Source organism: Parasteatoda tepidariorum, chromosome 11 (genome assembly GCF_982258835.1).
Source record: "Parasteatoda tepidariorum strain Cologne lab strain chromosome 11, Ptep-v5.0, whole genome shotgun sequence".
NCBI lineage: Eukaryota > Metazoa > Arthropoda > Arachnida > Araneae > Theridiidae > Parasteatoda > Parasteatoda tepidariorum.
Genome location: NC_141765.1, coordinates 91,088,416 through 91,100,902, shown reverse-complemented (window position 1 = coordinate 91,100,902; position 12,487 = coordinate 91,088,416). Strand labels below are relative to the sequence as shown.

Sequence of the window (12,487 nt, the reverse complement as noted above, 5' to 3'; positions counted from 1 at the left end):
ATAGGTGTTGTTGCTGTTGCAGTGCTTAGCATTGTTTATGCTCTTTGTAGCTTAAAATGGTCGTGTATTGTCTGTTTCGAAGCATAGACTAGTGCTAATTACTTTCAATGAGACAAGGAATTATCATTGTCTGATGTGTTCCTGTTTGGTAATATTTCTACTATAGCTTCAAACACTGCACAATAATTTTCTTACAGAATGTTTCAAAATTAAAGACTGAAAATGAAAAGCTTAAAGCTGAAAATCGAGCACTGTCACGAATGGTGTGCAAATTATCCAAATAGGTAAATTACTTTTATTAGGAATGTGCATGATTGATATAGAAACTGCTCGTTACATGACAGTTGAATTTGTGTATGGTGCTCTCCTGATGTTCTTGTAACTATCTCATTGTTAAAATGTAATTTAACAAATTTGCCTGTAACTACTTTGTGGTTACTTTTTTTTATTTATAATTTATGTTTAACAAAGCTCTAAATTAGTTGCTTATTATACATTTGTATTTTTAACTATAGATTAATCATTTGTAACACTACCATATTTTTTCATTATTTTTTAAATATTTTTAAGTATGTTTGTTGAGCAACGGTTAATTTATTAAGGGCTGCTTTTGTGAATAAAGTGAAATGCCAAGCTACTTTTTCTTTGTCATGCATAATTTTTATTTAATTTTCGAATGCAATTTTTCAAAGAAATAAATTCTTAATAATTTTTCTTTCATTTTGAATGTACATATTTAAATGAGCAATTTTCTTTTACAGCAAATTGAAAAACTTAAGGCTGACAATGAGCGATTAAGTAACGAAAACAAAGCTCTTATTCGGGTTATCAGCAAATTATCAAAGTGAAAATGAATACATTATCTACCCTAGTACCTGCGTGTGGCAGATTTCTCCTTTTCAACCATACCATACCATGTGAAGAGAAAGGCTTGTTTTTTATACATACATTTATATGTACTTTTGATACATTTATGAAAACTGAAGGAAAATTTATTCATCAGATTCACTCCAGCTTTCAAACTGTGGTGCTCAAGTTAATTATATTTTGAATTTTTTAGTGAGTGGTGTGTCCATATAGATTCTCAAGTTTATTACATTGTTAATTGCAAATTATATTGTTACTTAAACTTCAGTAATTGTTATCTAGTCTTGTAGTAAAAGCTGCCTGAGTTAGTACTTTGAAGCAAGTACTTCAGCAGGTAGCAATTTTTTTATACTTATAATCTGCCATTCTTTTTCAAGCAGTTTTTATTCTTTCTTACTTTGGCAGATCTCATTGGGTCATTCCACTTCAAATAAACTAAAATAAAACACTTATCTCCCACCATTGCTTTTAATATATTTATGCTCCTGTAAAAGATGTAAGAAAATCTGTGTTATTTCTTCACATAACTCATTTTTGTTGAACATTGTTTCTATACTACAAGGTGTTAAGAAAACAGTCAGCCTGCAAAGGTAATATAAAGCAATTAAAATTTAATTTTTAATATAACAAGTTCGCTATCTGACCATTTTATTCTATTATAAATTGAGTTAATTGAGTAGTTGTTATAAATTGCATAATATTTTTTTATATCATGTTTTTTTTTTAAATAATACTGTTTATTCACTTAAATAGAATTGAAAAATGACCCCAAAACAAAATCTACAGTGAACCAACTGCAATTGTTATAGAAAAGGGAAATAATCATACCAATCAATATTTTAATTTTCTGTAAATGTTATGTGTTTCTGTAAATGTAGTCTGAATGAAATTGTTATAGAAAAGGGAAATAATCATACCGATCAATATTTTAATTTTCTGTAAATGTTATGTGTTTCTGTAAATGTAATCTGAATGAAATTGTTATAGAAAAGGGAAATAATCATACCAATCAATATTTTAATTTTCTGTAAATGTTATGTGTTTCTGTAAATGTAATCTGAATGAAATTGTTATAGAAGAGGGAAATAATCATACCAATCAATATTTTAATTTTCTGTAAATGTTATGTGTTTCTGTAAATGTAATCTGAATGAAATTGTTATAGAAAAGGGAAATAATCATACCAATCAATATTTTAATTTTCTGTAAATGTTATGTGTTTCTGTGAATGTAATCTGAATGAAATTGTTATAGAAAAGGGAAATAATCATACCAATCAATATTTTAATTTTCTGTAAATGTTATGTGTTTCTGTAAATGTAATCTGAATGAAATTGTTATAGAAAAGGGAAGTAATCATACCAATCAATATTTTAATTTTCTGTAAATGTTATGTGTTTCTGTAAATGTAATCTGAATGAAATTGTTATAGAAGAGGGAAATAATCATACCAATCAATATTTTAATTTTCTGTAAATGTTATGTGTTTCTGTAAATGTAATCTGAATGAAATTGTTATAGAAAAGGGAAATAATCATACCAATCAATATTTTAATTTTCTGTAAATGTTATGTGTTTCTGTAAATGTAATCTGAATGAAATTGTTATAGAAAAGGGAAATAATCATACCAATCAATATTTTAATTTTCTGTAAATGTTATGCGTTTCTGTAAATGTAATCTAAATGAAAATATGTGTTTTACGTTTCAAAATTTTCATTCACTTGTTTGACTGGCAGTTGTGAACACTGTTTTTAAGGTTAATCTCAATATAATTTAAAGCTCTATGTTTTTGTTATTATTCCTTTTTAAAACCTTTTATTCCTTTTTATTACTTTTATATTACTTGGGAAAACTTAAAATTACATTTACTTCTTCACTTTATAAAACAATTATGAAGAACTGTTTTTTTAGGTAGTTCAATGCAGAGTATTTCAATACAATTTTGAACTCATTGTGCTTTATGTAAGCTAAAAATGTTGTAAATTAAATTGACTTACAAATTTTTAGAATTATTACCTTTATATGGCAGTTTTTTTTTAAACTGATTAAGTTATTGTGACACAATCTTCTGAAATAAATATGAATATTCAAATTAATTCAGATTATTATCATCGTCGCATTATTTATGCTTCAACAATGAATAGATTTTGGAAGATTTTTTCATTACTGTTAAAAATGTTTTCACTTTATTTTTTGTCTGAAATGGTATTGTATTAATTAACTACAATCATCAATTATGGAACAATCTTTTAGATTGTGAGAAACATAAACTTCTCCTGATCTTACTGTGACATTCTGAGAAATATTTTAGAGCAAATATATCTTGTTTTTGAATTTTATCTTTGGCTAAAATTAAAATGTTTAGTTAGTTCAAATCTTTAGTTAAGTCTGAGTTACTCTATAACCCCTGTAATCAGAATTTTTTCGAGCTATCTGCGACAAAACTCTCTAGCACTAAGATCTTTCTGCAAGATACTTTTAATAATAACAAAAATATACGTTACTAATTTAAAATAACAAAAGGACTGTGTATACAAAAGATAAATTATATATATTTTTTTAATTGAACATGTAATAATTTTTTATTATAATATTATGGGTGATATTCTGGCATTTTGTTGGGGGGACGCACAAATTATTTCCTTCTTCACATTTTGTAAATAAGCATCACAATTAAAAAAGTCATGAAATCCGTAGTAGCAATTGCCGAAAAAAGATTGACTCCTTAAGTGCGTGTTTCGTTTCGAAATTAGGTTGTTGTTATAAATAATATCCTATAAAAAATATCAGATTTAAAAACTATGGAGAAATCAATAGCATTGCAATAACTGCGAAAAATTCCATAGAATTATTGCCTTAAAAAGTAAATACTCAAATGCACGATGCAAATTTTCCACATTGTTTGAAATATAGCTGGGTATTTAAAATCCATGTGAAAATCAATAACTGCTAAAAACGCTGGTATCGGCGTAAATTATGATAATATTGGTGTAAATTGATCTCGTCAAAAAGTTATTATCTAAATGCACGATTCAAATATTACGTGTAAATTTCTGTAGAAAATTTTTTTTACTTTTCAAAAAAAAAATATTTCTGCAAGAACTATGTAACGTTCTGCAACATTGTCGCTACGATTCTGCCACAGGATCTGTAAAAAACTGTTTGAAATGATATGGAATGACCCACATTTCATTTTTACATTGTATTTTTGTATTTAAATAATTATGTAATCTACTGCACATGAAATTATTATTATTTAATGTTAGTTAAAAATGCTTTAAAAGTAATGTATCCAATCTTTTTAAGGTATTGAGCATAAAAACATTTTGTATTTTTTGTTTTTTTCTTAATTGAACATTTTTTACAAAGAAATGTGCAATAGATCTGAATTTTTTTATAATTATATTCTGTATTACATTTCTTATATGGGCATAGTTTTCTATTGGCCCATCAGCTTCAGATTCCTTTTTAACAACTTCAATTCATAATAATTAAAATTGATATTTTTATATGCTGATATATTTGTAAAGACAAAAATTTTTTTAATAAATTTATTCTTCTGAAAATGCTATTTTTTATGCAATAGTTCAGAATCATGTACACTTTTATACCCTGCAGCAATATTTTTTCCCGCTGAAATTTTCCTCACACCACACTTGTAAATATTCTGAGTACATTATCATCAAATCTGCATTTTCTGTTATGTGCCTTTGAAATGGGTTATTGATATTTCATGTACAGAAGCATGATTAATCACTGCTAGTGTTCTGAATGCAAACATAGATCTGATATTCCCATTTATAATTATACTCATTGAAATAGGTTGTTAATGATCCTGAAGTATTTAGTAAATTTTTTTCTTATAATCTTATTACAATTTTTTTATGATGAAAGTTAATATTTTGTGTAAAATTTGTTTGAAGTAGAAAATATAAGTTGTAGATAAAATTTATGATCTCTTATTGTACTATTTCTGTTTAAAATGTTTCCAAAAATTGTCAATTTTCCTGTTATATTATAATTAATAAAAAGTTTAAGAAATAATAAGTTGTTAAAATGTACTTCTTGTTTCTACTATTGAATGGTTACAATTTTATGTTTGTGAATTAAAATTATCTATTTCTTATTATTGGTTTTCTATGTAACAGGGTAAATCTGGTTTTTCATTGCAATTATTGAGTTGCTACCTATTTATTACAGGGTATCCGCATACCTTTAAAATCATAGAAAGTTATGGATTTCACCAATGGTCAAAATTTGTCATAGATAGTCCTGTTTTGAATGATAAAAACTGCAAAATTATAGTTATTGCCTATTCATTATGGATTTTGTGTGTTGGAAAACTTAATCCTGCTAAAACTGATTTTTTTTTCCTGTCTGTTGTACAAAATAATAATGTTACCCCTGCCCCCATTGTAGAGTAATTTCGTTCGTTTTCCTATTCATTTTAATATAATGAGTTGTCACGTGTTATTAAATTTTATTCTGCTTATTTTTTAAAAAAAATATTTTTAGAAATTTTTCGTATTTTATATAAGTATTTATTTAGTAGCGCAATTTTGATTGATCCATCACAGAAGAGCACTATTACATTCTCAATTAACTTTTTTCTGATATTGTTAGTTCAAAATATATTTATTTATAAGTGCAATTTCCTTCAATTTGTTGCAGTAGCTATTGGTTTAACATTGTTGCATTTGTTTTTCAAACCATTTCAATATAATTGTCTAGTGTTATTTTTAAATCTTTTTTCTTCCTTTTTTTCAAATGTAGTTTAAAATAAGCTGCAATTTATTTAAATTATTTATTTATTTATTAGCTCGATTTTTATTGATTCACTATGTTTACCCATATTACATTACATTCAATTCTCCATCTGTTTTGATCTATTTAGTTATTAGTGTTATTTTGCCCATTTCCTTATTTAAAATGTTTTTGATATGTTGTCTAGAGCAACATGCGCTATTGAAAAGTTTGCCCTGTTGTAGTTTTTAATTTTACTTCTAAATATTATAATATATTTTGAAAAATGCTGAGGTTGTTCAAATATTTCATATGCATATTTTTTACTGTTTTTTAAGACTCCCTCCCCTTGTCAGCAAAAATAAGCAAATTATCTGAAAAATTAGTCACTTGTAAGCCATGGAAAGTTGTTTGCACAAGTCATGAACTTGGAAACTCTCATTTTAGCAGATGCCTTGTTAATAATGTGCAATTTGAAATTTATATCATGTTGATGTCTACATGCTTGATTCTTGTCAAAATAATATATTGTAATTTGTTATATTGAAATGTAAATTAGTCGTAAGTCTGTTATTCCAAAGTTTTATTATCTGTTTAATAAAGATTGAGAAGGATTTTCTTACTTAATACTTTACTTAAACTAATAATATTTAATTTTATTCTAAATACTTGTTGTAAAGAGAGAACTTAAATTTGTAATGTGTGCTTTTGTTCTGTCATTTTTATTCATACATTTTATTTATTTATTTATTTATTTCTAAAGAACGTTTCTAGCAAAATGAAGCATAAAAATAATATCTACTAATTATGTATACTTTTCAAACTCTTCAGTATTTATAAGTTTTTTTTTTATTTTGTTTCCATATGTGAAGTATTATAAATATGTACAGATTTTTAGGCTATTATGAAAGCAATAAAAATCTTCCAAAAAATAAATGCATGTTTTAATTTCTGATCTTAATTTTTTTTTTTTTTTTTTTTTTTTTTTTTTTTTTTTTGAAAGGAACGCAAACCCCATTGAATTTTTTGTATTGATTTCCAGTGAGCCAATTTGCTGAAACAATACAGAAAAAAATTTATTATTACTATTATTATTTTTGCAAAAAATACCCATCTATATGTTGACAAACATTTCTAACGGTGGCAAAACAAAGAAATATTAAGCAAAAGGCCGGCATTAACACTATAAAACATATACAATTATAGTCAACATATTAATTGAATGCATTACTACATTTTTTGTGCAACACTTAAGTTATGGTATTAAAATTGAAACATTCAAGGAAAAATTTTTTATTTGCATCTTGATTTTGTATAAAAGTTTTGAAAAATTTTAATTTATTATAATATATTTTGAAATATTTCTAGTTTTAAGCTTTGAACAAAGTCTAATTGAACGTCAAGCAGACTCATTTCTTTTGGCTTTGGTACTTGAATACCATTTTCATGTTTCCTTTTTACATAAACCAAGAAATAATTTTTCTTCTTTAAAACTATTCAATTTTTTAAAAAATAAGTTAATTCTTATAAATAAATTAATATAAAATAAGTTAATTCTTATTATAACTGCTTTTAGAATAGGTTTAAATTTTTAGCACACTGTCTCTATGAGGTTAAAACTTTTAAATTTTTTTAAGAGAAAAAAAGTGATGTAGTTATTAACAGAGAGCATATTGTGAAAAACAGTGGCAAAACGGGTCCTCTAACTTGATGAATTTTTATACCTTTTAAATCAGTAAAGTAAGAATGGAATTTTTAAGAAAAGATATTCAGCTTTTGGAGGACTTTTTGATGTGGTAAAATCTTTGTTTTACTTTTCACAAAGGCTTAATTTATGTAACTGTGTAAATTACTACTGCTTCATTTTTAGCTAAGTGGGCATAAATGATTTAATAAATTTATAACCTCTTAGCATCCATTTACTTAAATATAAACAGATAACACTCACCTACAAAATATAAAATTGCGAATATACACAATAAATTGCTCACATTTATAACTTTAAAGTTCTAACTATAAGGCGGCTCGAAAACAAGACGATAATCACTCTTGTTAATATACAGTGAACAAAATAAGAGGTATCTATCTCCCTGAATATCTTTCAATGATCGGATTTTCACAAACTAAATGTCAATCTTAATGGTTTCTGGGGGCGAATATGCTAATTAATTGGACTTGAAAACGTTCTTTCTCTAAATGAACATATATATACACTGGTTATCATAAATTAAGGAAAATTCACAAAAATCGCGATAACTCAAGAAATTACACATGGAATTTTATGAAACTTACCCACAATATACAACACATAGTAAGGTATTAAACAACATAAAAAGAAATTATCAGACATTAATAGTAGTATAGAAATTAGCACATGTATAAAATAAACAAATTGGAAGTATCGGTTTGCAATAGAAAAAGTACCTTTAATATGGAATATGATTGCCTCTAGAAGCAATCCAGCACAAACAGCGATGTGTGATGCTTTCAATTATGCGGTCTATCAGTTCAATAGGAAGTGAGAGCCATTGCTCTTGTAAAGCAGTTGCAAGCGTGGCAAGGGTCTGAGGGGGCGGATTGATGGCAGATACACGCCTCCCTAGAGCATCCCAAACGTGCTCGATAGGATTCAAGTCCGGGGATCGAGCTGGCCACTCCATGCGAGTAATTGTTTCCTGTTGAAGATAATCATCAACAATGCGAGCTCTGTGTGGTCTTGCATTATCGTCCTGTAACAGGAAGCAATCACCAATTGCCCCGGCATATGGGCGCACATAAGCATCAAGGATGTTGTCTCGATAAACCTGAGCATTCACGGTTCCCCTTGGAAAGACATGGAGGTATGTGCGCCCTCCTAAGGATATGCCTCCCCAAACACAGACACTGCCTCTTCCGTATGCATCTCTTTCACGGATGTTTGATGGATGATAACGGGTCCCAGGTTCTCTCCATATCAAATAACGTCTACTGTCACTTTCTAGACTAAACCTGGACTCATCCGTAAAGAGAACAGGCCTCCATTGATCTGACGTCCAGTGGACATGTTGTCGGGCCCACTGCAAACGGTCTCTCCTATGGCGTGATGTGAGCGGCACGCAAATGGCTGGTCGTCTCGCATACAGACCACCTTCGTGGAGCCTTCTGCGCACAGTTGACGTTGACACCAACCTTCCGGTGGCTGCAGCAAGAGAGGATCTAAGATGTGTCGGAGTAGCGGTTCTATTCCTGCGTGCACTTAATGTCAAATATCGGTCATCGGCACTGGTCGTAACAGTTGGCCGTCCTTGACTGAACCTCCTAGATGCCGAATCTGTGGTTTGAAATTGCCTCCAAAGTCTATGAACCACAGATGGACTCACATTTAGCCATCTGGCCACTTCTGATTGACTCTGCCCTGCCTCTAGTCTCCCGATGGCTCTCCATCGTAGTTCTTCAGGCAAATGATGCCTAGAGGTCATTATTACGAATTGGCTATCTCAGATTTTCAATGTCGCAATCACAGTAAAATTTGTGTGCTTTCTCTCAAACTTGGACTTTTATGCTCCAGGCAGATGACGTAAGCCGAGTGCAGCGCCACTAATTTGCATATTGCAATTTTACTCAGCTACTCTTAGTGGACAACATATGCAAATTTTGCACGGTTTGGCTTACTTTTGAAAGAGTTATCGCTATTTTTGTGATTTTTCCTTAATTTATGATAACCAGTGTATATATATATATATATATATATTTTACATATTCGGATTTTTGACCCTTGAAATATGGGGGTTAGCCGCAATATGGAAGCTGTGGCCCTTATAGTTAAGTCAGGAAAGCAGATGAAAGTTTGATCCCCTTTCTCATTTTGCGATTGTGGTCATATTTTTAAAATTAATTGAGCTATTTCAAAAAAAATTTGCACCCACTGATAAAACTCGAAAACCCGTTGATAATTTCATGCAAGAAATAATTTTTAATAATTATTCATTATTGTTTCATTTATTAGTGGAGGGAAAAAATTTGAATTACGAGGCATACTTTTTTTATATCATTAATTTAAGTATTTTTCTATAGATTAATCTAAAGTTTCACTTGTTTTTCTATAGTAGAAGCGTAGGAAAATTAAAATTAAGTATTCTTTAAAAAAATTTGGCGACAATTAAAAAAATATTGAACTGGAGTGATTAATGCCTAAATGTGGTAAACTAACAAGGAATTTGATTTACGCAAGCGTAGCATAAATTTTATTCATGAATTTTTGTTGTTTAGATTCGATATCTTTTCTTTTTTTAATTATAAAATATGATGCTTCCTTTTAAGTCCTCTGCTAACTTATACTCATTTAGTAAAAAGATTTGAATAAAATATTATGTTTAAGGAATGCTAAGTTTATAAAAACATGTGTCTGATTTATTGTGTTTATGCATCTGTTTTTTTTTTTTTTTTTTAATTTCTGTTTTTAGTTCATGCTTTCCATAGTTGATTCAATTTCAGTTATGTACATAAGTATGTATAAATTAAGAACAATATAATTATTCAATAATGTTTAAAACTAAACAACAAAAATTTAAACGAAGATACTAGTTTTGCAAAAGGTATCTTCATATCGTTTTGAACCAAACTTGTGACAGCATGGTTGTTAAATGATGTTGATGTTTTAAAGGTCACTACAAAGTGGATGGAGATGCATAACATATAAAACTATTCAATACAAAGTAAAAATTTTTAACGTCTTAAAATATCTCAGTATCTGATGTATCGTCCTAACGTCTCAATTTTAAAATTAAATTTTTGATTACCTAGAACACGTGTGAGAATCATCAAACCAATCATTTATTTTTTTCACATTTCTACATTTTTCAAATTCTCATTCTGTATGCTAATACGTAGATTTTTTCTTGTATTAGACTAATCTATTTTATTAGTACTATAAGTTTCTCTTTAAATTAACATTCGTTCTAAATAGTCGTCAAGTTGACTGAGAAAAATTTAGGAACATTTTTCTGTATCGAAATTTCTGAGAAAAAACGTCTGACTGATCGTATTAATTAAGCGCACCATTCTTCTAGACAAGTGAAGACAAATTATTTATTTATTTAAATTATTGTTTTTTATTTGCTTGATTTGTGAATAGTAAGTACATGTTAGAGCACCCCCAGAGGTACAGGAACAGTTTAGGGTACGCGTTCTTATGCGAAATATCATGCAACAAACGAAAATTTCAAAAAATTTTATTTAAAAGCAAAGCTAGCCATGAAAATTTACTATTACGTATTTTTCTATTGGCTATTTTTTGCAGAGTTAGCAGTTAATAATTAGTTGTGTCAGCAACCAGTTGTGATTTTTAACTTTATTCTCCATTCTAAATAAACATATTTTAAAAAAAATACATTCATTTTTTTTTATTAGTGGTACACAGCGTTACGAAAAATTTAGAAAGGGTACACAAAAGTAATAAGTTTGGGAAACACTGTGTTAGAGCAACTACAACTGTTTTCTTTGTTTTTTAAGTTAACAAATTCGAACCACAGTTTTAATTTGACGTTTAAACTTATATTCCACAGTTAATTTTTAAAAAAAACGATGTTGAAAAAAAAATAATTAAAAAAGCAATTTTATTATTAAATAATTAAAAAATAATTAATTTTAGCACAACTCACAAGATATTATTATAGTATAATTTGCTATCAGAAAAAATGCCGTATTTTGTTAAACTGCAAATACTAAACATTTTAAAAAGATTCTATGGCAGCTTTATTTTTAGAATCATCATCTCAAAAAATTATTGTGTATCTAACTTTACTTATTTTACTAAATTATTAGGATAGATTAAGAAATTTTTGGATTACAAAATTTTTTATAGCTCTCTTTCGTATATTCAGTTAATAGTTTTTAATCCTCTCGCTTCTACGATAAAGGTAGAAGTAGCAAAATTTGCTTAAAACCCGCGATTTTCGCCTGTGCAACCCTCTCTTTTTCCATTCAGTATTTCATTTCGACTCATCTGTGATGTTTAACTGTTTATTCAAATCTAGAATAACAGATGGCCATGTTTTTGAGAAATATACATTTTATACATACCATATACATATTTGAAAAATTTCATGCGTGTATGCTGTTTTTTACTACAAAGCAAGGGCGGCATTGTACTCGGGTCGGCCTGAACTGCTCAAAAAATTCTACCCCCTTCAATCAGTGACATCAATTATCGAACTCCCATCATTATCAAAATTCGTCACAGGAGGCAGGTAGTACATTGCAAAGGGACTACTTTTAAAGAAGTAGCTACAAACTTGGCTATTTTTCGCTAAAAGATATTCTTTCTCAATTTTTTTTATTATTTTTTTAAAACTTTATTAGCATATTTTCAATTTTACGATATTAATTATCGAAAAATAAAATATTATTTTCATTTAAACATTTTAATTTGTTTTTTAATGTTTAATCTTTTTGTGTTTAATTTTAATGTTTAATCTTTTAATTTTTTTCCTCTTTTTTCAAATGTGTTTGGCTGGTCGATTGCTCACATAGGCATGATATTGATAAAAATTTATTTTTATAATATAGAATAAAAAAAATTTTTAATATTAGAAATTTTTTTAACATTTATTTCTTACATTCAAAGCTTCTTTTTCATAAAATAAATAATTAAATTAGAATGCGTTTTCTTGCAATTTATATTATATTGAAATTGCCCTATACATCCCTTTGATATTAACCTATGATATTCAAGCTCGTTTAGGTATTATTTTATAACATACTATAATACCATAGTACCATATACAAATTAATTAGGGCGCTTACAATGTGGCATAATATGTATGTAGTATGCATATGTATATGTGTTTTCCAGGGGAATATATTTGCGCTAAAAGTAAGAAACTGTTGCTCATATA

General features: G+C 28.0%; 1 protein-coding gene and 1 long non-coding RNA gene across 7 annotated transcripts in view; one reads left to right on the top strand and one right to left on the bottom strand.

Moving 5' to 3' along the window:
• LOC107455797 (protein phosphatase 1 regulatory subunit 12B) overlaps window positions 1-6,548 on the top strand; it is a 187,288-nt gene extending 180,740 nt beyond the window's left edge. For 4 of the 6 annotated variants that reach the window (XM_071187602.2, XM_071187600.2, XM_071187598.2 and 1 more), the window contains one exon: window positions 762-6,548. In XM_071187602.2, the coding sequence (XP_071043703.1) occupies window positions 762-848 (87 nt within the window). In that variant the 3' untranslated portion in view covers window positions 849-6,548. Of the gene's footprint in view, window positions 1-197; window positions 285-761 lie in introns of all 6 variants that reach the window. The other 2 variants (XM_071187601.2, XM_071187599.2) reach the window with 1 other exon arrangement.
• The window catches only part of LOC147801881 (uncharacterized), a 287,387-nt gene that overhangs the window by 10,235 nt on the left and 264,665 nt on the right, over window positions 1-12,487 (bottom strand). The window lies entirely within an intron of this gene.